General features: G+C 42.3%; 1 protein-coding gene across 2 annotated transcripts in view; it reads left to right on the top strand.

The window, feature by feature from the left end:
* CERS6 (ceramide synthase 6) overlaps nt 1–27002 on the top strand; it is a 217068-nt gene that overhangs the window by 179456 nt on the left and 10610 nt on the right. For both annotated transcript variants that reach the window (XM_048869580.2, XM_048869582.2), the window contains exons 7-8: nt 1987–2115; nt 9187–9293. In XM_048869580.2, coding sequence (XP_048725537.1) covers nt 1987–2115; nt 9187–9293 — 236 coding nt within the window. The remainder of the gene's footprint in view (nt 1–1986; nt 2116–9186; nt 9294–27002) is intronic.

A 27002-nucleotide genomic window follows, 5' to 3' on the forward strand; every position in this document is an offset into this window, starting at 1 on the left:
TCAGCCTCGTGGTGGACTTACTAGTAATATCCAGTTCTAGATTGTAGGACACCCAGAGTACTTGTGAATGTTTTCCAATAAAGTGGAGAGTGGGGAGTGGTATCCGCTCATTGTTAATACTAGGGAGACTTCTCAGGCAAGAATGTGCTGCAGATTTTTTAGATCATTCTGTACATGCTACTTGTACTGTAAGGTACAAACAGAATTCACATGCCCAAAGGGAAAATGTTTTGTCATATTTTACTCTTCGCTTTCCTTGCAATTAATAGTGGAATGAGGTCATAGTAATTCCTGGAATCTACAAAAAGCAAATGCTAGCACTGATGTCACTGCTTCCATATGGGCCAACATCATGATGTTTTTTCAGAGCAGGTGACGAGAATCAGGCTCCTTGTGTTCTGTTTTCTGCTCTGCTGTCTCGGCCAGATTCTCCCCTTTGCTCCTTCTCTGGTCATTTATATCTGTGCAGAGTGAGTTTAAGATCACTTTGCGCACCTATAAATGACAGCACAAGGTGCAAGGCAATGGAGAATTAGGGCTTGTTTGGAAAAGGAAATAAAATATTTATAATTTTATAAAGAGAAAGGGAGAACTTTTGAAGCAGAGGCAGTGAGGTGAGGTGCTTTATCCCACTATATTAACCTGTGGACTCCTTTGCAACTCATGTTCTCTTCCTTTTTCTCAATCTAGAGGTTGAACAATTGAGAATGGGAGGGGCACTGACAGAACCTATCCATTTCACAACTGAGGATATACTATTGACCTGAACTGGAAGCTGCTGTATTTGTTGAGGAGGCAAAATTCAGGTCTCCTGGCACAGAGGATTTATCAAATCCAGGTCCCTGAGAGATCCATGGAGACTTGAGGGATGACAGGATCAGAAAAGTGCCTGCATTTTCACTGACGCTGGCGTTAGCATGTGTAAGCCTGTGGGCTGTCTCACCCATCCATGCTCCAAAGAACACTCTCCCACTGCACAGTTCCAAACCTCTTCTTTATTTCCTCAAAATAAAACACATTTAAGACAAGTTCAACATCTCTATCAAGTCCTTTTGCCCTGATCTGGGGTCTTCTGCAGGAGCCTATCTACTCCTCACAGCTTTTGCACGCCTTAGGCCATCTGCCTAGGACTCAAGTGAGCCGTTGCTCCTTGCTAGATTACACTCCACCAGCCATCTACCTGGAGTCACAGAACTGAGTTCTGTCCCCTAATCCCAGGCCTCCTGAAAGAGCCTTCCTTCTTCCTGCAGTTCTCACCAGCAGCTGAGATACTTGCTGGCTCTTAAGAAGACTAGGTGATCTTCAAGCTGTCACCTGATCCATAGCATTGCAGCGTCAGCTGATTCCTTTAAAGGGCTACCTCACCCTGTGACAGCATGTAGAATGGAATGGGAGAGAAGAAGCAGTTTCTTAAAAATATTAGAAATGGGATCCTCGGTGCTAAGAGACCTGAGGGGCTGTATCAGGGAGCAGTCTAGGAGAGGCCTTTAATACAATATAAACATGTGTTTGTGTTTCTGTATCTACTGAAAGTGCACTCAAAGCAAAGCTTGTAAACAGTGTCTAAGCTCTTGTACATGAGTGATTTTGGGCTGCATTGTTTTGCATGTTATAAGCTGCTAGGGCATAAGAGAAATGGTGTAATTTGAGTGGTATGCACATATGCCTTTTATAAGTAATTTTGTCTGTAAAAGCTTTACTTCGTTAGATTTATTCACTGAACTGTGAAATAGAAATGCTACATAATTCTTAATAATCTGTTTTTGTTTTTGCTCTACATACAGTAACTGTTTTGTTTAATTTAAATTAAATGCATAATTATGTGTATTTTAATGTGCACTCAGTTAAGAGAATTATTCAAGGTTTTTGAGTATTGCAACCTCTAATCCTGAGTTTAAACTTTAAAATCACCCATCCATTTGTGTAAAGATGCTGAATCTGCTACACGTCTCACTGTTTTTCTTCTTCTTCTTCTTGACATTCTAGGATTTCAGCATTATGTTTACGCATCACATTGTAACAGTCATTTTGATATCCTTTTCATATGCAACCAATTTGACACGAGTGGGAGCCCTGACCTTGTGTCTTCATGATTCAGCTGACGTTTTGCTGGAGGTGAGATTGTTCATGTGCCATCAGGATCTATCCTGTACAAAAAGTCAGTCAACACTACTGATTGTACTGGGTATGCTATGTTCTGTTAGCTAGCGGACAGAAGGGTACAATCCTATCTGTGTTGCCTGCACAAAAAAGTATTTTCCTAGGACAGAGGCTATTCTAAATAAAAACAATGATTATCATTAGCATACTTCTTTCATAAAATAGTATCATTTTTTTCTTGCCAAAAGTGTAATGTACCTTTTAAAAAAAATCACACACTGTATGTTTTTGTGCCTTAAAGCTGGTTTATCTATCCACTGGGAGATTGCCCCAGTGTAGAGGAATCCTGAGGTGATGTAGAGCCATTGTAGCAGATCCTATGCCTCCCCTTCCATCCAGCCATCAGTATTAAGGGTGAGGTCAGGGAAAACAATGCATGGTGAGAGTTCCTTCATGCCCAGATAATCTCCAGCTGCTGTAATGGACCCTTAGGCTATGTCTACACAGCAATATAAGCCTAGGGTTGGTGGGACTTGAGTCAGCTGGCCTGTGTCAGGAAACCCTGGGCTTGAGCATCTACATTGCTTTTTAACCATAGGTTAAGGATTTTCTGACCCGTGCTCGAACCTAGGATTCTGGGGTCCACACTGCAGTGCACAAACCCAAGCCAAAGTAAACTTATCCCAGAGTGCCTAGCACCTCTCCCTCCTCCCCAGTGTTAACACTCAGGCCCTAGGAATATGCTGCACTGTGGGAAAACTCTACTACCCACCCTGTTTCCTAACAGTGGCAGTGGTATTGATGGGACTCAGGAGCCCATAAGGAGCACATGAGAACATACAGCATAATTAGTGGCTATCTCAGTAGAATGGCTGCAGTTTGAGAAGGCTTTATACTGAAATGACATCTAATCTGAGAATTGGGCTCTCCAGCTCTAGGCTGAGTCACAGTGGCAGGAAAATGCCATGTGCACCTGTTCTGAGGGTAATAAGGACATCAGTCTCCAGGGCTGTCAAACTATTAAAATGGAACTTTGCGATTCTTCATTTTTAAACTGGGATGTTCAATGCTGGTGGTTTTGGTTGGTTGTTTTTTTATTTATTTTGGTCTGTTTTGTTTTGGAGTTTGACATAAAACAGGTTTCAGAGGAAAAAGACACAAACACACCCCAGCCTGGCTGCTCCCCGCTGCGGCAGAGTGAACTGTATTCCCAGGGCTTGGGGTGCAGTCTGCTCTAGCACCCCCTAAGGATCCCTTATCCCTGCCCCCACTGCACCCTAGGAGGCAGGGATAAGGGATCCCTGGGAGGCTGTGGGGAAATTTTGGGGCTGGCTTCCACTCACCATCTTCATAGTGCACACTGCCCGGGCACCCCTGCACACGCAGCCCCAGGGAGGATTCAGGAGCAAGCGCCACCCTGCAGGGAGGGGAAGTGGCAGAGCCCATGGCTCAGCATGGCTGGGGGAGGGATGACTCCCAACATCCTGGGAGCTGCTTCCCGCCTCTCAACTTTGCTTCCTGTTCCGGGCTGGCTCTGCACAACAGTGAGCAGGAGCCAGAGCAGGAAGTGGGAGTGTGCTCAGCCAGGCAGTAATGGAGCCTGTGGCTGCCTGCAGCACTGCTCCTCTACCGCCAGGAACTCTGAGATGCATCCAGAGGACTTCCGGAGCCTTAGTCAAGCCAGGGCCACATGTACACAGGAAAGGAATAGGGCTCGACCTTAGGTCCCAGCTTAACGTGGGCTCGGACCCTCGAGCCCTGCAGGGTCCTAGCGCTTTGCGTCTGAGCCCTACGTTAGCACATCTGCAGTGTGGATGAAAGGGGGGTTGACTTGAGCCCAGCCTCAGACCTGGACTTAAATTGCTGTGTAGACATACCCTTATAGCTGTGAGCAACCACTGTAAATGTCAGCTGTCAGGCTGCTCTAATTTATGCCGGGATTTGGACCTACCTCAGTATGCATTTTGGATGAGAAGATCACAGAAGAGGTTTAAAGCCACCTTTGAACCCACACCCATGAGCTGCCTTGGTTGCAGGTCAGGATCAAAGCCTTAGCATTTATTTATCTAAAATGATACTTTGTAACAGGATAATTGCAACTGCTTTTATAAAACAAGACTGTCTTGACCGCCACACTGTGAGCCAGATTCTCCACTGCCTTATACCTTGTGAAGTCATGTACACCTGTGTAAGGTGAATACAAAATGGGTCTAAACTGCTGGTTCTGGTCTGGTAGTGTTGTAAATTTATTTTGTATCAGTGTACTTGACTACACAAGGTGAAAGGCAATGGAGAATCCAGCCTTGTAAGTTAGAAACGTTTATGGGTCTACATTCATTTAGCTATGAATTCACCAGCACTGACTCCACTTCTCTTACCCTTACCACGAAAAGCCACTTTTGAAAGGGCTTGTTTGTTTCAGAGCCACCAAGGGCCTGGGCACTATACAATCTATTGACAATCACCCAAATACTTGAAAGGTAGATTTTAAAGATATCTATATGCTACACTGTTTAACTGATGAAAACTATAACCTGAAGGGAAACAGGTTTTTTTTTTTTTTGCTTGATTGTACAGTCCAGTCACTAGTAATCTTTCTAAGACAATTAAATAGAAATTGCTGATATCCTGGCATGACAGATGCAAGAAGTTCAGCAAAAATGCTGGGGTTTGTTTGTTTTTTTATTTGAACTGCTATTATTTAATAAAAATAATAAATAAAAGACAATCTAAAATATGAGGGAAGAGAACCATGCTTAACACCAGAAAAACATTTGTCGCAAGTATCAATATGACTGAGTTGGTAGCATTCTTTCTTCTAGACTTGAAGGTCATTATTCCAATTCCTTACCAATGAACTTGAACTGATAATGGCTGCTGACTACAAAGCAGTACTAGGGGAAGGGCTGTTCAGGGGAAAACAAATCTCACCAGAGGAAAAGTTGGTATACGGTCTTGACTTGTTAGGTCAGCAAAGCATTTGCTATTGTCACCTCTGATATTCTGTAGAAATGAAAAGCAGTTTTGCCACAAAATTCTATTTTGGCTGCAGAAAATGCTGGTTGCCTGTAGGGGCAAATTCATAATGGTGTATGCCCAAAAGAAAAATTTCTCTGAAGGTGGAAGAGTTTTTGACACTGCAAAATACTGTTCACATTGGTGGAAATGTGGACATTTCAGGCCAGATTTTCAAAGGTACTTAGACATCTAGTGGGATTTTCAGAAGTGCCTGAACACATTAGGTGCCTAACCTGATTTCATTAGGAGTTAGGCATCTAACTCACCAATGGAAGCTAGGTTGCCTAACCAGCAAGTGCTTTTGAAAATCCCACTAGCCATCTATCTGCATTTTTAAGTACCTAAATACCTTTGAAAATATGCCCTTGCTTTGCTCAAATTCATTAATACCGTGAAACTTTCAGTTCTGGTACACATTTGTGAAAACAAATAGTTTTATACTGCTCTAGCATAGATGGTGTCATTCTTTAGGTGACATGTTAAACTGTACCCTTTTCTGTCAAATTCTGGTTGCCTTGTAAGGGGAGGTACAGTTCCCATGACACCTTTCAAAGAGAATAGGGGATACACTCTGTGTCCAGGCCAAACAATTCCTTCTGTCACTATGATATACAAGGGCTGGGTGAGAATTACTGCTGAGTGAAGTGTCTAATGTGTCTCATGCCTATATAGCAACTACACTGATGGTATATAATTTTGGATTGTAAAATGCTCTGTGGTAACCTCATAATTATATTTTGAACTTCTAAAACAAGGGTCCCAGAAGTTCTATGACTCGGAGAGGCCACAGAACTGTGCTGTGGAATTGTCACCCTGGCCACTGAATTGTGCTGCAGAATCCAAGTCTAAAATAATAGCTCTGAGAAGTGTGAACTGCCCCATTCGTCTCAGTGGGTTGTTAGGTCTGAAGTCTAAAGATGACAGTTTAAATGTCAGAATATTAACTGCTAATCACTTTCGCAGAAACATCTAGCAAATGTCCTTATCTCATGATCCCAAATTGTCTCTCACCTCACCACAGGGCTAAAATGCCCAACTAACATGTACTCACCTACCAGAACCTCCAGCTTGTCCCTTGACACCCTCAACAATTATATGTTGTCAATGGAAATCCTTTGGCATATGAAAGCCCAGAGCGATTGGGTAGTATAAAATAAATTGTATTAAGTATCAGAATAAATCAGGAAAGGGCCACTGCACAGATTCTGTTATTTATTTTCAAATTTATTTCATTTGAAAACTGTTTTTGTTTTGTGTTTTAATTGAAATGAAGCTTCCATAGAATTTCTGGGCTGCTTCACCAGAATGCACAGAAAGCAGGATTTAGGTCCTGCTTGCCACATAGTTCATGGGGCCCTGTCTGTAAGAACTTAAGAACAACCCTTTACGCTTCTTTCATCTGAGAATCATTAAGTGCTTTACTAACATGAATGACTAATTTTAAAAATCTGGCCTCCTGTATGGCATGTTCACTGGCATAGGTGAAGGTAGATAGAGAGCTTGCTACCTGATTGATAAGAACTCTAAGTTAGGTAGATGTCTGTAACCTCTCATTTATACTCACGAAATTGTACCTCTAAAAAAGAGCCAGGGTTTTTAAAAATCTCGCAACAGGCTTGGGAGAGAGGTTATATATGAAACTCAATCATCACTAGGGTAGAAACCAGCAGCTGTTTTACAATTTTAGGACAGCAAGTGAAGAAGGATCTTTATACACTCCATTGAAGCTGCAGGGGAATTTAGGAGAGTATAATTACCTGAATTGTGCCTACTCTTACTGAAAGTGTCATGGGATTGTTAATGACCACAAGTGCCCAGGGCCTTAGTTTTAAGTGACTGACTTCCAAAAGCAAGTGCCTCCAGCAGCATACATCATTTCCACACTTTGTTTTGCTCATTATTGACTCAGATGGACAAATTCCATCTAACAAATCACCCTCACCACTTTCTGCAGTCTTTTCATCCAAGCACTGACTCAGCTCATCCCTGCTTAGTTTGAAATCTGGCATGATCCCAGCACAAGGGGGTAAATACAAAAGCACATGAAACCAAATTCTATTCTATTCTGCCTGGGAGATATGTCCCTCCTTCCTAGTTGGACTTTCAGTCTAAAAGTCACTGAATTGTAAATATAACTCTACTTTATATGCTGATATCTAAAGTGTTAACATTCCTTTATTTGAAGATCAGCCATGAAATATTACTTTGAATAGCAGATGAGAATGAATTTGTAGGTATCTTTAGGTAGCATCGAAGCCTTATTTTAGTCTACACTGGTAGACTATCAGTATCCCTTCAGTTTCCTACTTTGTTTGCTGCAAGCCAGCAAATCACCTTTAAATTATAAATACAAATGGAAAAACCACTGAAGTCATGCAAATGCCAGATTATTCAGGGTCATCTCAGAATTTGAACTCTGGTGTTTGTTTAGCATGACTGTTTCACACTTTTCAGGTTCAGCGTCATGATGCTAACAAGGTCATATGTAATGCAGCAGTGCTGCCTTTCTCACCCTTCCGAGAAATTATCTGAATTTATTTCTGCATTCTGTGCAGGGTTTTAAGTCAGTACATGTGGTAGTTTTTCTCACTATTATTGCTATGTTAATGAGCCTAAGCCTTATGCATCTTTAGAAGTATAGGAGTCTGATGCAATGCCTATAGAAGCCAATGAGAAGTCTCCTACTGATTAAAGTGGGCATTGAATCAGGCTCTTGATGCACTATTATTTATCATTTATTGGGGGGGCATCAGTATGGGTAGTGCAAATTGTAGACTAAGAGATTTTCCCTTCCTCAAGAAGCATGTATTCTAAAATAGGCCATTTTGTTCAGCTACATGAACAATCTCAAAACAATGCGGATATCTTTATATATATTTATACACACATTTCTTTCTCTTTGCGGGATCAGTGTTGATGAGCTTCAGGGAAGAAAAGTATTTTAAAGAGGGGTTTGAACGAAGAAGTGGTTGCTTGGTACACAGGGAAAAGGAAGGAGTTCCAGGCTTAAGAGCCAGCGTAAAAGAATGCACAGAGATGAGTGGGAGAAGCATGCCAAAGGGATGTGTAGAACAGCAAGTTGCAAGAAGCAAAAGCAGCAGGAGAGAAGTAGGAGGAAATGAGAGCTGGGATTAAGGCAGAGGTGGTGGCGTACAGGGCCTTGATATGGAGAACCAGAAGCTTGTCTCTGATGCAGAGGGCAAAAGGAAGCCAGTGAGGGGATTTGAGGTGGGGAGGGACATGGTCTGAGTATTCCACAAGGATGATTGCTTTTAGAAGCAGTGCTTTGTATGGATTGGAGGGGAGTGCAGATTGGTGCAGGAGACCCCAGGAAAGGGGAAGAAGAGCAGCAATCAAGTGTTGGTGCAGGAGCAATCAGAAGTGATGAGATATCTAAAAGAATAAAGTCATGAAAGCTGAGTGTGAGGAACAGATGGAACAGGAAGAAGTGATAGGCCAAGTCAAAAACAGCAGAGAGTTCAATGTGGAGGTCTTTATGCATGGCCAGGAGAGGTTCTGAGTACCTTCAGAGCAGTCTCTGGGTGGTGGAGAGGGCTAGGGATTCAAGAGAGAGAGTTAGAAATGAAGACATTGAGGCAATGTTTATAGACAGTAGGCCCAAGGAGGTTGGAGACCACAGGGGAGGAGGGAGATGGGCAGCAGCTGAAGGAAAAAGTGCAGTCGGGGGGCAGTGGGGTGTTTCATTAGGCTGGGAAAACGGTAATGTACTTAAAAGCTGAGAGAGAGGAGCAGAGGGAGATGCCTGAGGACATTTCTAATCCCTTGATTACAAATGATACCTGAGAGTCTGAAACTGGAATGATGTGGGAGATACAGTTGGGTGGAAAAGAGCAGAGGTGAGAGGCAACACTTACTGGATTTTCTTATTGAAGAAATTGACCAACACCAGGACAGAGAGGAAGCAAGGTCACTGTATCGCAGAACAATGTATTTGATCAAAATTTGTCTCCTTTGCATTTTAGTTGCTCATCACAGCTCATGCACAGTGTAAGACTTTTGCAGTTGTTATCATAACTGGAGTAAACACTCTTTGTCCCTCTTTTGCAGGCTGCCAAAATGGCAAACTATTGCAAGTGTCAAAAACTGAGTGACCTCCTGTTCCTTATGTTTGCTGTTGTCTTCATCGTTAGTAGGCTTGGCATATATCCTTTGTGGTGAGTAAGCATGCCCCCTTCCTCAGATACTTGGCCCTAGACTAGTTTGGAAATACATGCATTACGGTAGAGTGCCAGCTGTGTGTACTGGACTGTATCTCACAAGCATTAAAGAAAAGTTTCAGAGATAACTAGATGCCCTTATTAGAGAAGATCCTAGCTGGTTACTGCTATAGAGTAAAATGGCGGTCAACATTCGCTAGATAGTAAAGGTTAGGGGACAGGGCCTGACCTGGTTTAAAAGCAGGAATGGGCTGGAGACAAGACAGCCACAGGTAAGTGTGCAGCTGCCTTTGTAGGGTAGGGGGCCAAGAATTAGGTGCTGAAAGCAGAGACCAATAGGTGAGGTTGGAGCTAGTTGGCTTTCAGCACATGCTTTACGACTTTCATTGTCTTAGGAAAAACACAGAAAACAAATGAAGTAGGAGTCTGGCCTGATGGCGGTGCTGCTGCCATGCAGGATTGTAATGCCCTGTGCCTCTCTTTTTTCCTAAAGCAGCTGGGAAGCAGTATATATGCTGTGGAAGCAATGTATGTGCTCGGGGGGAGCAGAATCTTTTCACTTCTCAATAGCAAACCCTCTGTCTAATTAGGAAGTAGCACTGCTGTGTGCCAAGGGAGAGTCCTTTCCAGATTTCTTTAAAGCTGCAGTATGAAATACCGTCTCACGCTCTTGCACATGAAAGGAGCAGCCCCATTATAAAGTGAGCATCCTGCCCTTGAGAAGCGTTGGTGAGAAAGTTCCAACACCACCTCACTGCGTTCATGACCCCAGACTCTTAATTGGTGTTCCAGAAAAAAAACTAATCTGGTCAGGCAGGATAGTTTGGGGATGAGGTGGAATAACAGTTTTGTCCATTGTGTTTGGAGAGCACAGTTAATGCCAGGATGCTATGGTAAGCAGAAATTCTTAGTGATCCTGCAGAGAGAAACAGCCACAAAAAGCTCATTACTTAATCACACATGTGGTTGACTTACACAAATACCAACCCCTCCCCTCACCCCAGATCAGTTCCCAATCCAGTAAAATGAGATCTCTTGGGGGGTTTGTTAATATGAAGGCAGGATAAAGTCGTTACCTTTTGGGAGTCATCTCATCAGCTGTGAAATGCAAAAGACTCCCCTAGTGCTCAGGGAGTCCAGAGGTGCTTTGCTGATCACTGCACTCTGAGCCAGAGAAGCCCCATGAATTCAATAACCCCGGAGATTTAAAAAACAAACCCAACAGAAACCCAAACTCTGTGTTAAAGCCTTCAGTACATTTCTGAGGATGGGATGGACTTATTTTTTTAAATTACCTCTTCCCCCTTCTGCCACCAAAGGTTTCTTAGTCACAGATTAGACTTCAGTAGCTGGAGTACACAGATTTCTCCCGCCTGTGTGCTACGGGATGTACAGCAGAGCCAGCATTTTCTATATGGTTTCATCCTCCCATATTTCTGTTTAAATTGTGGAAACAGTGAGGGCCAAATTCTACCAAAAGAGATACACCTCTGATGACTGTGGCTCTGGGGGTTTGTCCATAGTAAGGTTCAGTTTGAACACAGGATAGGTCTCTGTACTGCTCCAAATGGAAATCGAGTGCATTTTCCTCTGTGTGATTTCCTGCTTTGTCTGTAATGTTCTGAATCCAGGTCTGTAGAAGCAAAGACATAAGGAATAACAGATTTACACTCCTTGAGTAGATAGCTGCCTAGTTTGTTTAGCCATCACTTTAGGCCTTCAATAACACTTTAAAGGCTGCTCTATGGTATTTGAAAAGCCAAGGGGAGAATGCCAGCTTTAGATGTCTGACTGTTATGCTTTTCAAACAACAACATTTACCAGAGCACTGCAGAGTGCTTGCTTTGTATGAGATCAAGATTGATCTCACCCAAAGCTTTTTTTCAAGTATTCACTAAAGTGCACAAATTCAGGGGAGTTCATTAGTTTTCTCTTAACTGACAGTAGCTACTCAGAGTATGTTTTTCTCAAGGCATGTGAAAATAAGAAGGGTGCAGTTCTGCCTCTCCTTTACCTCCACACAATCCCACTCAGGTCAAGAGTTTGGTAGTGCAGGAGTTAGCCTGAAGTGTTTACAATCTGGGTTGAAAATCAGGAAATGAAACCTCTCACAATTTTGACAAATTTCTCAGGAGCACTCCAGCCAAATGTCACACTATACAGCAAAGTCTAAGGAAAAAACTGGAATTATTGATGGGCTTCTCACATTAATCATAAGGCAAACTTTTATAGTTCACAATTAAATTAAAGACCTGACATAACTGGTGAGAGCCAGGCATAATACAAACAGAAGTTTTTTGTATGTTTTCCTACCCAACTCCCTCTGTCTGACCACACCAGCCCTGCTATTAGACACAGAATTCTAGAGTTAGAGATTACATTATCTAGCAAATGTCAAAAACAGTCTGAGCACAGATTTACATTCTTACCATTTTGTGCAGTGGTTTTGCACCAATATCCTTTTATGCCTAAAATGAGAACAACATTTCATGTTTGATCAAAGCCTTATTTGAATCCTGGTCTGTCGAAGCAAAGACATAGGCCCCAGCTCAGTAGGGAGAAGAAGTGTGACAATGGGGGTGGGGGCGTGGGGGGAGGAAGGTCATTATATGGTAGCATCCTCTTTCACTGCAAAGCCACAAGCAACTCCTGTGTGCTACTTAACAGGCTAAAGAGGGCAGCAGACTACAGGAGAGGGCATGGCCAGATGCAAGGAGGGAGGAGCCAGCAAAACATGCTGCTTTAACAATAGTGTAATCAGCTTACCACCTGTGATCATATTTATTCCTGGTGTGAAGCCCATGGTAGAAATAGATGTCACTGCAATATTGTTACTGTGTAGTAGTGTTCTTACTTAGAATTTGTGTAATTTGTGTAATTTTATGTTCTAAAATGCTTTGCAGACATCAATTAAGAACAGCAACATTTTAACTCAGAATAATCATTGTTATTGTCATTTTATTTAAAAGCCATTTTAAAAATATGCTGGGAGTTGCTCTCGTCTGGGAAGGCACAGTATTATTGATGATGGCTAGAACTGGAACTATTAATTAATTCATATTCTCTCTGCTGACTAGCCAGTGGGGTGGAAGTAGATGATAAAGCAATATAATGTAGGTCCTGTCTAATCAGTAAACTATTGTTTGGGTTCATTCTAATTTACCACTACCAGAGAGATAGTATTAATAAATGTATTTAAAATCTGGAAACTATTTCCATGTCAATTATAACCATTGTAGGATAGGTCCAAATTTAGATACCGGTTCTGATGCATTACAGGCTTCGCATGCCCATGGATTCAGCATTTGGTGCAAAATGTAGGTTTTTAGCATTTACATAAAGCATTGCTTAAAGAGGGGGAAAAAAAAGTTTGCTACCAGATAGATGAAGTCAAATGTACACATTTTCGGCCTCTTAACTATAAGAGTGCTGCTTTAAATTCTAGATTATTCTGCATAATGCTCTCAACATAACATTACATTGCTCACTTGCACTGAAGCCTTGTTATATTTATTTAACAAACTGGAGCTATCACGTTAACCGAGGAGTAATTTAAAATGCTCTTTTCTTTCTATTCCAATGCCAGTGTACAAAATAATGGTCTCAAAATACAAAATTTAATCTGTAAAGGGTCTTATGAATGTTTTTAAATTAGATTAAGTAGGTTGAAAGAAAAGGAGGACTTGTGGCACCTTAGAGACTAACAAATTTATTTGAGCATAAGCTCAAATAAGCCCACTGTATTTTCCACTGAATGCTTCCGATGAAGTGAGCTGTAGCTCACGAAAGCTTATGCTCAAATAAATTTGTTAGTCCCTAAGGTGCCACAAGTACTCCTTTTCTTTTTGCGAATACAGACTAACATGGCTGCTACTCTGAAACCTGTCATTAAGTAGGTTGAAGCTCTTCTTTTTTCTACTCTCAAATTATATTGTAATGTTAGCTTTCCCAGGAGAAATATAGCCGACCAAGGTTAAATGATTCAGATGAAGTTTGGCACATCCTCGTAATCCAAAATCAACTAACTTGTGCCAAAGCTAATCATTGCATGAGCAGAATGAAGGCATTCTGTTGAAGATTAATTGCTCTGTGGTGTGAGTTTCCCCATCAGTAAAATGAGCTATTTGCATACCTTACAGGAGTGTTTTGTGGATTAGTTAATTCATACCTGACAGGAGTGTATGCCATAGAAAATCTTTTAATGTTAGGCCAATGGTACCCAAACTTTTTCACAGCATGGGCAACATTTTAATAGAGAGAGTGTCTCCAGAATCCGTTTGTAATCACATAACATTCCAGAGGTAACTAGCAATTGTTTACATGGCATAGTAATGTTACAAATCTGATCTGTTTATTTTGGGTGTATTTAATGTGATAAGTGTTTGTCTTGTTTGAAAAAGTTAATCCCACTGTCAGTTTTACTCTTAATTTCATCTTCCCCTCCCATCTATTATTTTCCTCCCTTTCTTCTTTGTGCATGCACCCCCTTCCTGTCTTCCTTTGCCTGGTCCCCTTCTCCCCTGCACGTGCTGTCCAGGCATCAATCTCTTTGTCTTCCTCCACTCCTGGATATACTGCATGGCCCGTGTCTCCAAGCGTTCTACTCCTGCAGGCAACTTCAGTTTCACTAGTCCCTGGGGACTGCTTTGGTTTCCTGTCGTAGAGTAGTTACTACTAGCTGCATCAAAGCTGCCTCCTTCTTCTTGATTACAGCTGCTTCTACAGGCCTCCTGATAGGAGGAGAGCCAGCACCATGTGCCCAGCCACTTCTCTGCAGACCACCAGTGGTCCAGGGGCCACAGGCTGAAAACAGCTGAACTAGGTGACTGAAAACCTTTACTTTTTTACCCTTTCCTCTCCCCCGCCCCCACCAAAAAAAAGTCAGAACAAAATCCATGCAAATGCTGTGTAACCACCAAGACTTGTCTAACATCACCACTCAATCGCACTGTGTTCCTAGCTTCTCAATGTCCTCTCCCCTTGAGTGTTTCTACCTTCTCATTCTACCTCCTCATCTACGTTGCCAGTCTAAACTGCAAGCTTTTTAGGGCAGCGACCTCTGTCTTCATATCTGACTGTAAAGGTCCTAGTTCACTGGTGGCAGGATATAACTAATTAAATAATAGCATAGCATTTTGGAAATGTTATATGGTATGTAATATAATTTGTCAAGAACAAATAGTGTCAAACCAACCTAATAGTAGCTTTCTTTGACAGGGTCGCAAGCCTTGCGGATAGGAGGGAAGTGGTAGATGTGCTATAATTTGACTTTAATAAGGCTTTTGATACTGTCTCACATGACCTTCTCGTAAACAAATTAGGGAAATACAACCCGATGGAGCTACTATAAGATGGGTGCATAACTGGTTGGAAAACCATTCCCAGAGAGTAGTTATCCATGGTTCACAGTCAAACTGGAAGCACATATCAAGTGGGGTCCTGCAGGGATCAGTTCTGGGTCCGGTTCTTTTCAATGTCTTCATCAATGTTTTAAACAATGGCATACAAAGTACACTTATAAAGTTTGTGGACGATACAAAGGTGGGAGGGGTTGCAAGTGCTTTGGAGGATAGAATTAAAATTCAAAATGATTTGGACAAACTGGAGAAATTGTCTGAAGTAACTAGGATGAAATTCAATAAGGAGAAATGCAAAGTACTCCACTTAAGAAAGAACAATCAGTTGCACACAGATGAAATGGGAAATGGTTGTCTAGAAAGGAGTACTGCAGTTCTGGGGGTCATAGTGGAGCACAAGCTAAATCTGAGTCAACAGATATTGCATAAAAAGTAAACATCATTCTGGGATGTATTAGCAGGAGTGTTGTAAGCAAGACTGGATTATTGTATCCAGTTCTAGGTGCCACATTTCAGGAAAGATGTGGAGAAATTGGAGAAATTAGTGGCCGTGTTGGTGCTATTAGAGAGAGAAGGTAACGGAGATAAAATCTTTCATTGGACCAACTTCTATTGCTGATAGAGACAAGCTTTCAAGCTTGGTCCAGTAGAACATATGACTTCACCCACCTTGTCTCGCTAATATCCTGGGTCCAACACAGCTACAACAACACTGCAAACTATTCTGTATTTTCCGGCAGCAGATTTGAATGACTAATTAACAGTTTTCATACCAGGAACTTGATTTACAGAGTTACTCATTCTCTCAAGGAGCAGAAACAATAGCACTAGACCTTGGACTTACAACTAATAATCAAAATTAAGGAATGCTGCTTGAATTTCAGATATTTTGTAGTCACAACAAACAGTTAATGAACCAGCTATTGGCCAAGAATTATTTAAAGGAAACTTTTGGCAAACAATTTTGAATACTGAATAAATTTGAGGAAGTAATAAACTATTCATGGATAAACGAAGATAAAAAAGAGGCTCGGTGAATTAAATAAATAACTCACCTTGAATCTTCTCCCTTGAATAAACTCTTGTTTATATTCTTTAGCAGAGGATTTGTAACATTGTCATCCCGTCTGCTTCGGATGAAGTATTAGCTGACGCTGCCCTTAACAGAGGCTGGTTATTTTATCCCTTTGACTGGTTTAGGGTTCTTGAGAGTTCAAAGCTTCAGATACTGTCTGAAGCAGAACATGAGCCTCTGCAGTTTTAGATTAGCCCTAAGCCAGCTTTTCCTAGAGGGAAATTAACCAATGCAAAAGTTAAAAATGTCATTCACCAGTGAAAGGTTGTAATGTAAATAACAACCGGTGGCATTTTCTCAGTGTTTCTGGGTTTGGATTTTTGTGTTAGCATACAAGCAAAATTTAAATAAAAAGAGTATCATCAGACTTATCAAAGTCAATCCTTATTAGCCTCAATTTTGGTTCATACAGATTGTTCTCTGTGGCTCCAATAACACATTCTATTGGCAGGGACAGATTGTTCAGTCAGTGTTCTTGGGACTTTGGGGTGGTTGTAATTATTTTGAATAGTGTCTTTTCTAAAATGCAATAGGACAGAAAGAATTACCGCAGCACTCTGGGCTGAGAATTATTGTGATGGGTGTAAATATCTCAAGAAAAAGTAAGGGGCATTCACCTTCTTGCTGCTGCCAGACGTATTTGCGGTGCTGTTTTTAAATCACTGTGATCAGTGAGGTTTGAAGGCTGGAGAATAAATAGAATACTGATGACCAACGGCTATCAGGGTTGCTCTCACACATCCACTGCGATGGATTCCACTATACACTCCTAATCTGGAGTTGAGGGGAGCTCTGTGAGAGACAGCTTTGCCACCTAAAGAGAGAGACCAAGACTAAAGGAATTTACGTTTTCTGGTTTTGCGAAAAGGAGAGAAAAAAATCCAAAGTTGACTCAGAATTTACTTTTATATGAAACTGTTTCTTGACTGTTTCTAGAAGATGGCTACTTTACTATACTTCTTGGAGTAGCACCATAGACTTGCATTAGAGTGTTGATGCTTTGAATTTCTCAGCTAACATTTGTATTATTTAGTTAAGCTTTGCTTATTCTCTAATGACCATGTGCTGAATTCTGTGTGGTGTTCTGTCCTCTCATTTCCTATCCCCATGCCTTTAAATTATAAATCTTCAGGACATAGACCTGTTACTAGTCCAGTGCAGTTTGCCCATTGTACATTCACAGTACTGTAGAAGCAATATAAAATATGAACAGTGCTGCTATTTGACTGTGAGCAGCCTTAGAGTGCAATTGGGGTCTAGGTAGATCCTTGCAGGGATCAACATTGTCAAGACTGTGGCCATGTGAGCACGTTTTGCAGGAGTCGGGTTACCCAAGCAGGGGTCGAAATGTATACCAGTGTAATGTTAGTGATAGGAAATCCCATATATGATCACTTAAGAATCAATAAAATATATGTTACAACATTTATGTTGAGGTATGTCAACTGCAAGGAACTAATCTCCTAACCCAGAGTAACAGAAAAGTGCCCATGTGGGTTATACAATTCATAGTTTTAGTATCAGAAATGTCACCACACGATACATCACTTACCAGCATGAGCTGGTAAATGGTTTTCAAACAGCACAGTCAATAACCATGTAGCCACAGCTCCTCTATTAGCTGGCTAAGAATAGGCCATTAGAGCCAAAACACTTATCAGGGCTAAATTCAGCACCAAATTCAGTCGTGTTGCACCAGAGCTGAATTTGACCCATGCTATCTGTAAAGCTAGAGATAATCTTTTAATTGGTCAAGTTAAACAAGACGCTGTTAGGACTAATTTTTTAGTTTGATTTGGAGGCAAAGCTTGTGGCCAGCTCAGGGGGCAAAGATTGTGGCAGAGGTCAGCTGTGAGGATGCTTTTTTTGTTTGCTTGTCTAAGTCCTTTAGCAAGTAGATAAAATTACTCTCCAACAAGAACGTAACCTTTGGATCATATGTTTGACAGCTTTTCTCTTAATTTATGCATTGAACCGCTCCTGTTTAATATGATCGATCTTTGAGGGTCTTGCAGGTGATTCAGTTATTCTAGTGTAAACAACTCTGGAAGCAAAATACCATGGGCTAGATTGTGGTCTTGAATTACTGCATTGGTTTGAGGCAGCACAGAGTTACACTGGAGAAGATTATTGGGAGAAAGTGGTACAGTCATCTTGCTGGGGTGTCTAACTTGCTCTATAGATGGGTCCTTAACCCTGCCTCCTTCCGACTCCCTTGGGGCAATGGAGGGGACATTTCCTAAGTTTTCTTGCATTCAGTAACTGTCATTGTCCTTAGTGCCAAGAGGAAGCATGGAAGAGGAAATGGGTATGGCAAAGGCGTTTTTTTAACTCTGTCCCTGCACACGCTTGCAAAGACTAAGGACAATCTGGCCCCACACATCATATACGAAGTCTTTCATTTATGCAGGGAATAATACGAACCCTGAAACAGATGCCTCTTGACATGAATTCTATGCTGTCTGTGCAAGCTTTTAATATGTTCTTAAAGATTTTCAGATTTGGAAATATAAATGACGTCGTTGCCTCGATCTGTGTGCTCTGATCCCAGACACATACACATGCGTTTTGGCAGAACACATTACTGATAAAACATTTTGCTGAGTATAATTGCATTCTGCCAGGGAATCTGAAATCCTCCTTTATTCAAATCTCTGTAGAAAAGCTCTCCTGAGATATGCGCTTTGATTGTGAAGGTGCATATGACCCTTCTATGTTTTCAGTTGTTCTGTCAACAAGAGTGGAGATATTAGTGTTCATACCAGTGACTGCAAATTTGTTAGTAGGCAGGAGCCATTGGTGAGAAGAAATTGGGTGAATAGATAAGCACAATTGAACTCAGCACAATAGACAGCTTGATCAGAATGGCTCCTTTTACACTACATCAAACATGAATAATTTCCTGTCTGTTGCATTATGTTAGTTAAATAACTGAAAGCACTACTGATCTATATGGGGCTTAAAATAACATTGTCTCAGTGGCAATTCTGTGATTTCTGCAAAGATGTTTTGTTGCTGATTAGTATTAAAACAGGAGTGCCCAACTCTGCAACAGTCAGACTGTATTGGCATCTCGCCAGAAGCCCAGGTCTGCAGTTAATTAGTGGTTAATTTATCAAAAATAAATGTGCAGCGTATTTGTTTGTACTTTTATCTTCCTCAATAGTGTCAAGGTTCCTTCCCCACTCTGAATGCTAGGGTACAGATGTGGGGACCTGCATGAAAAACCTCCTAAGCTTATCTTTACCAGCTTAGGTCAAAACTTCCCCAAGGTACAAAATATTCCACCCTTTGTCCTTGGATTGGCCGCTACCACCACCAAACTAATACTGGTTACTGGGGAAGAGCTGTTTGGAAACGTCTTTCCCCCCAAAATACTTCCCAAAACCTTTCACCCCACTTCCTGGACAAGGTTTGGTAAAAAGCCTCACCAATTTGCCTAAGTGACTACAGACCCAGACCCTTGGATCTTAAGAACAATGAACAATCCTCCCAACACTTGCACCCCCCCTTTCCTGGGAAATGTTGGATAAAAAGCCTCACCAATTTGCATAGGTGACCACAGACCCAAACCCTTGGATCTGAGAACAATGAAAAAGCATTCAATTTTCTTACAAGAAGACTTTTAATAGAAATAGAAGTAAACAGAAGTAAAGAAATCACCTCTGTAAAATCAGGATGGTAGATACTGTACAGGGTAGTTAGATTCAAAAAATAGAGAATCCCTCTAGGCAAAAACTTAAGTTACAAAAAAGATAGACAGAAATAGTTATTCTATTCAGCACAATTCTTTTCTCAGCCATTTAAAGAAATCATAATCTAACACATACCTAGCTAGATTACTTACTAAAAGTTCTAAGACTCCATTCCTGGTCTATCCCCGGCAGAAAAAACATATAGACAGACAGAGACCCTTTGTTTCTCTTCCTCCTCCCAGCTTTTGAAAGTATCTTGTCTCCTCATTGGTCATTTTGGTCAGGTGCCAGCGAGATTACCTTTAGCTTCTTAACCCTTTACAGGTGAGAGGAGCTTTCCCCTGGCCAGGAGGCATTTCAAAGGGGTTTACCCTTCCCTTTATATTTATGACAAATAGGTTAACAAAAAAAATAAAAATTTTGCTTTTGATCATCTTTGTTCTCATCCTGCACTTACACATAAGTCCCATGGCAAGACATTGTAGGTCACAGTTGTCTCTCAGGATGCCTATTGGACACCCCACCTTGGGGCCAGTGTCACTTCCTTAATGTCAGATTTGTTTTTGCACAACACAGGAGTCTGTACTTTAGAGTCAAAACCCCTGGTGGTTATGTGACAGCACTGAAGCACATTGAGCAACTCAGAAGTCACTTGATCATGCTGCAACATGGCTTCTTTAAGATCCTGAGCCAAATTCTTTTGTTACTCATGAATGACCACTTGCTTTCAAACACAGGTACATGTTGGTCCATTGCTCATTTTGATTTCCCTCTCCATCTGACAAGTGACTCAAAATCAAATGAAGCTATGGGTCAAGTTCTACTTTTAGCTATAAGGATGTAAATCTGAAGCGCTCTGTGATGGGGTGTGCAAACCCCACACTGGGCACCAAGGGGTTAAGGAATTATTTTGGGCTCAGCCAGCTCTGTCCCACCACACCTGCAGCAAGTGCTCCATCTGCTGGAGTAATTAAGACTGGGAATTAGCTCATTTGGGTGGCAGAGCTGGAGGTGAGCAGACCTGCAGCCCACAGGTCCAGCAGCACAGAGTAGAGGGAAGCCTAAAGGTTCTGACACAGCTGCCCAAAGGGGCCCTCCCTGAGGGAAGGGAGGACCCACGCCAGAGACAATCAGAGAGGGAAGTATACCCCTCTCCCCTATCTGTGGACCCTGGACATTGGTAACGCACTTTTACATATTTAGTTTGGACTTCCCCAACAGGGGAAAGCCTTGGACTAAGCTGACTGGGAAGGGGAGGGGAGGAGGAGAAGAAAGTGTCCCAGGGAAGACCGCCTTAAGCAGCCTTGATTGCCAGACCACTGGTAGCCCAAAAGGCCCTAGGGCAGAGCCCTTTGGAGTGGGAGCGCCCAGGATCCCCTCCCCACAACCCCCTTGGCAGTCAGCGGTTGTCGTCATGACCATGAGGTCACACTCCCCAACCAGACCCTGAGTGAGGACCATTACACGCTCTATTGACTTTAGTAGGGTTCTGTTGGATTTACACCTGTGTAAATGAGAGCAGAATTTGGCTGTGTGTGTATGTTTCTAATGCTATTGATAAAGCAGCAATATATTCACTTCATACTGCCCTCTGCTCTAGAGGAGGCTGAGCAGATCTCTGTGCTTTAGGCAGTATAACTGATCTAGGGCCCCTGGCCTTAATAGCTCTGGGTCATTCACAGAGTCAGCTTTACCTTCACTTTTGTGGGAGCTCTTTGTCACCTACTTTGTCACTGGTAGAATTCTGTCCTAATACACAAGGAAGGGTTGGAAAGGGGTAGCAGTGGTGAAAGAAGAGAAAGGAAAACTGGAACTGTTCACCTAAATGGCTGATGATATATCTCAGCTACAGATACACACATAGCCCAAACAGGGAGGAGCCTGACAGGGTCTGATTTGACTTGAAAAGGGCCTTGAATAATTGTAAAGCGTATTTTCTACTGTATTATCTGCACAGATTTCTTTCTCAGCTAGACAGATTAACTGGCTTCTTTGGTAGCATCACCAACATCATTTGGGATGGTGAAAGTTACAGATGTCCATGGAAATAGCCAGTTGGAGGCAGCTGGCCCTGAGCTGGTAGAATAGGTAGTGCCTGCTTTGTGTTTCAGGGGTCTGTGCAAACCTGAGAGTGAGATGAAAAGAAAAACAAAGAACAGAAGCCAGCTCAGAGAACATCCTTATACTGCCTTGAGGCCTCCTTCGCAGTTACAGATGTCACCACTGGAGTTGGCACACAAATAGCTGTCTAGGAGATAGAATGTGTCAGACCTGCTCCAGCATTATGTTCCTTGTGTTGGTCCAGGACTTGGAGCTCATTGACCAGAGAAGTAGAGACCGTGAACAGGGCTGAGAAGCAAATCGAGGGCCCCATTGCAATGCCATTGGGTACTCCATCTCTCTCCTTCCCCTCAGGTCTTCACTATTTCACTGGTACTCTGTGGGTTACTGGACCATCCAACTACTGTCATCTTATGCTAGATCTTTGTCACTCTGTTCTCGTTTTGCATACGCTGACTACTAGCATAAGATCCACTTCCATGCATAGAAAAGGAGTACAAAATCTGGGAGACTGAAAGGGAAAGGCAAACCAGCTGGTCCTTCCACTCAGCAAGAACCAAAGAGTGTCCCTTCAAAGCAGTGATGTGAAAGGAACAGCAGCGGCTGAGCAGCCAGTCAGAAGAGAGAAGAATTGGCAAGACAGGCCTTTAAGTACTGGCTCTGTTAGGCTGAAATATTTAGCAGAGCTGCTGGTTGAGGCCCTTTGGCAGGTCAGTGCTGTAGACCCCAGCTTCTTGGATCTAGTGGTTAATCTTATCCTGGGGAGGAGCCCTTCATTTCATACTGCCTTCAGGAGAAGTTTGGCAACTCATCTTAAATGAGCCTGGTCAGGAATTCTATTCACCCTAACACATGTGTGAAATTATCTTATAACCGAGGTCTGGATCATTACAAATAGCTAGAGAACCCAGTTGAAATTGTGAGAGCTGAGATAGGTCCCATTCAGTTCTAATCATAGTAAAAAGACAGGGTGATCCCCCACAGAAACTGGTCTCTTACCTGGAAGATAGGTCATAATCATTGTCAGCTAAGGGGGACTTACCATCTCTTGTCCCCTCACACACCTACACATCTCATTCTATCCCCACCTTCCTATGATGGTCCAGCTGAAAATTTCACACCCCTTCAAGCTTCTGACTCAGGAAGGCAATTTCAGGCTGAGAGCACAGCTGGATAATTAAGTTTAACAGATTTAATATATTTTTTTGAAAGTGTAGAACAGAGTCTGCTGGCCAAGAGAAGAGAGTTTAATAGCAGTAATTCTGTCTGGTGTTCAGTGCGTTCTAGTGTGCACGACAGGGGATAGAGGTAGTAACAGTGCTGTGCCCAATGTTCTAACTTAACTGGGATACTGCGGAGTTGGGGTTAAGCAGATATTTCTCTGGCACAAATAACTGATGCAAACATGCTGTTCTGGGGTGCCATGTATTGCGTATATTGTGCATGTGTTGGGAGCAGAGATTGTCAATAATGCTAAAGTGCATTGAATCATTACGCTATTGACTAACTACGTTTGAATGCTCCATGGAAGCTATAGAGATTAGAAAAGACTGAGAATCTGTCTCTCCACATCCTTCCAGCTGGTAAAGAGAGAGACCACTGCCTTAACTGTGAGTCTAGATTGGACAGGGCTGAGGAGTATTTTGCCTCCCACAACATTATTTTTTTCAACCTTACTGTTCTTCCTTTCTTCCAAGTGCTTTACTAATGAATGAATGAAGCCTCACAACAGCCCTGTGAGGCAGGTAAAAGTCCTATTATATCCATTTTCATGAGCAACTTGAGGCAAAGGCGTACTGAGTGTCAGTATTCCCTCTAATTTTTCCCACCCATGTGTGGAATGAATTTCGTTGTGTGCACCAATGTGGAGCTGATGTGTGACACATCACCTTCATATTGGTGCACACAACAAAATACATGTGGTGGGGGTGGGGCCGAGGGGTTCGGAGTGTGGGAGGGGGCTCAAGGGTGGGGCAGAGGGTTGGTGTGTGGGCTCTGGGGTGGGGCCGGGGATGAGGGGCAGAGGGTTGGGGTGTGGGGGGTGAAGGCCCCAGGGTGGGACCAGGAATGAGGGGCTCAGGGCTGGGGCAGAGGGTTGGGCTGCAGGAGGGTGCTCCAGGGCTACGGCAGGGAGAGAGGACTCCCCCCAGCTCTCTCTCCCCATGCAGCACTTGGGCTTGGGGGGAGAGGCGCCGTGCCAGCTCCGGGGCTGGGACCACGGGATGGGCCCCCTCCCCCAGCTCCAGGGCTGGGTTGGGGATGGGGCGGGGCATCCCAGCAGGTCCAGGCCAGAGCTGGGTTTGAGCCACCCCTCCCTGGCCGCAGCAAGTCCGGAGCTGAGTTGGGGCCGGGGGTGGATGCCCCTCACCTGGCTGTGGCAGGTCCCGGCTGGGCAGGTTCCCTGAGTGTCTGGGCAACACTAAATAGGCCATTGCGCAGCCACGCAGTTTACAGGGAACTCAGCTGAGTGTCCTAAGATCACACAGCAAGTTACTTGAATAGCCAAACATAGAACCCAGGAATCCTGACTTCCAGTTCTCTGCTCATATTGACTAGCCTCAGACATTGGAGCAAGGAAACTCTCCAGCTCTCTTTTTTTGGAAGTGGAAGAGTAAATAGAAATGTTTTTAAGGCAAAAAATCCAGGAAAGGACAAAACAATCATTGCTGAAAAATAACTGACATGATCATTGAACACGCTTGTAAGAAGGTTTAAGTTACAATTACATTTGCTTTTATACCTAGCTATCGATATGCTATGAGGTGGGTGTGGTATTGCAGGATGTCTCACTCCTGTGAAGTGTTAAAGCAAAAGCAGGACAACTATGCTGAAATGGCAGATGAGCCACACACAGGGGTGTGCTGGCTCCACGTTTTGCTCTCCCCTGTCTCCGCGTAACTGCTGGCTGCCCCATTATGGCAACATGTGCCTTTTTTTCGCTAAGTGAATTTGGGGAAAAATGACTGGCCAGGAGGAAGGTAGACATGAGGAGCAGCCCTTCAGTGTAGCAGTCTTCCCTAGAAACACGGTATATTATATGCTGCGAAACACCATAGAAGCTAGTGCTACTCACAGTAATGTTCATTTAGGTTCTGCCTCCTTTGGCTCAGAAGCAGGAGCAAGTTGCCTCGGGCCAAATTTTCAGAAGTGGTCTCTGATTTTTTTGTGCCTAAGTTTTTATATGGCCAGCTTGAGACATCTTGGGCATAATTTTCACAAGTGCAGAGCTCCAGCAGCTCTAACCAGATCACCTCTGGAAACCAAGCTCAAGGTGTCAGGTCAGGCAGACAAAAAATGGTGGCTTCCACAATCAGTGGACACTTGTGAAAATTTGAGAGTTAAGCACCTAGGTGCGTTTAAAAATCCCAGTAGGTGCCTAACTGCAGTTTTAGGCACCTAAATACTTCAAAAAATCTGGCCCTTAGGCCCCTTTGTAAATTTTACCCGGAACTAACCTAGTTGTGCGATTGCCACCGAAGGCTTTCTGTTTTAGTCTAGTGTTTATTGTATATGATTAATGTTTCAAATGAGTCTTCTGAAGAATGGAAGTAGGAAGGGTGGTTTGGGGAATTTAGTGGCCTTGCCTGTCTCCTGCCCTGAAAATCTAAATATAGAACCAGTTCCCTTCATATTCACTCCTACCTAACTAGCTGATCCCTATTTACATAGCCTTCCAAAATGGGATATTCTTTCTTTTGGGCATAAACCAATTTTTTACCTGTCTGATATTTCTGTGGTCTTCTATGTTCATATTCTATTTCTCTTTCTCATTACGTACTTGAATTGCATAACGATTATCTTTAAAGACCCAGCTGTCTCTCCCGTGCCTACCATATTGTGTCATGTCACTGAATTGCATTTTGAGTAGTCAGTGCAATAATCTTTGTGCAAGCCATATCAGACACTTACTGGAAAGTTCTATTTTGTTCCTCAATCTGTCAGACATGAGCAGATCTGAGAGGGTTCTGATCTTTTGATGGATGCTTATTTCCCATCCCTGATATCCAGCAGGTAACTCATTTGTGCAGTGATATTACTTTAGGCCTCAGACATGCTCTCCACGGCCTCTCTATCTTCTTAAGATTTCAGACTTTGTTAGAATGGGCCATATTCATCCCTGGTGCAGCATAACTACTCTTTACAGTTCTGGAATGTGTAGGTTTTTAGACATCAAAAAGGAGATTAACTTTACATGCAAGAGCTGCTTATTTTAAAAGTTGAGTTTGATATTGTAATTTAGAACTGAAATAACTACCGATGAAATAAGCAAAGATGACTAAAGCTATGTTTTGATATGCATAGAGTGTGTCACCTTGGATTACGAAGTGGGACATTACTGTGCCATTTAGCGCTACTGTTGACCGAACAAATTGCACAAAGCTAAGACTATAAATCTTAGCTAGTAACAGCATTCATGTGCCAAATGTCTAGCCTTAACTGCAAACTTTCATTTTCTAATGTTTATGCCGTAAACAGAAAGAATTGTAATACTGTATAATGAAGCAATGAAACAACCCTCTCTCACAAAATGTATTGTAAGATTTATGAAGCAGATACAATTTAGTATAAGGGATGGACCAGGAATAAAAAAAGACCAGTGTTAAATAGAATCAAAACAGTATTCTGATGCTCTACAGCTTTAAGACTAATCTGCTTACGCTAGTTTATTAGAAACCATCTACTAATTTTAACGGAAACAGTTTTATCCTAATTAAATCATAAATACTAGAGGGTGTACTTGTTGCATTTGGATATTTCCCATTAATAGTGACGGAGTTATACACACACGTTTTTGGGGAAAATAGTGACCTCGTCAGTCATTAGGTAAAAAGAATTCTTGAAGTATACGAGACATGTCAAAGTTCAAACACAGTCTGATATAGTCCGAGAGAATGAGATCTGAACTTTTCTAAAGCCCTATAGGACATTAGCTAGATTTCTGTGTTCTAAACACAGCATAACAAGAGCAGATTGAAAGCTGTGCATTTGTTAGCTTGCTTAAATATGCCATCTGCTGGCTATGTAGTGATAGTTAATTTTTTAAATATTAAATGCAATGAACTTTCCAATACTTTTGATAGCAGCAGGGGTATAGAGTAGAAGGGATGTCAGAAACCTTCATGATCTTCTTCATTTTTTAATTGACTCCCGAAAGTATCAAGCATTCCTAGATAGCCATATGTTGCCATATGTACTGCTTGTTTCTTCTACCTACATCCTATTATTGCCCAATCTCCTGTTAGTTTCGGTTGTTGCCTCACTCTTCACTATGACCCAGATTGTATCAAGCACTATTTTAGTTTTCAAGTGTTGAATGAGTTAATTCCTATTACACTCTGAGTCCTATCATAGGCATGCTATTGCCTTATATACCACAAGTGCTGAAGTCTCTTATTACTTGAATTGTCTCATAGTACAGGTTCAGATCAACAGACCATCACTGCAGGCTTTGCTCATGTCAAGACTAGGAATTTACAGTAAAAACATTAACAGACCTGTAAATAGTATTGACAAATGC

The sequence above is a fragment of the Caretta caretta genome, chromosome 11 (genome assembly GCF_965140235.1).
Source record: "Caretta caretta isolate rCarCar2 chromosome 11, rCarCar1.hap1, whole genome shotgun sequence".
Classification (NCBI taxonomy): domain Eukaryota; kingdom Metazoa; phylum Chordata; order Testudines; family Cheloniidae; genus Caretta; species Caretta caretta.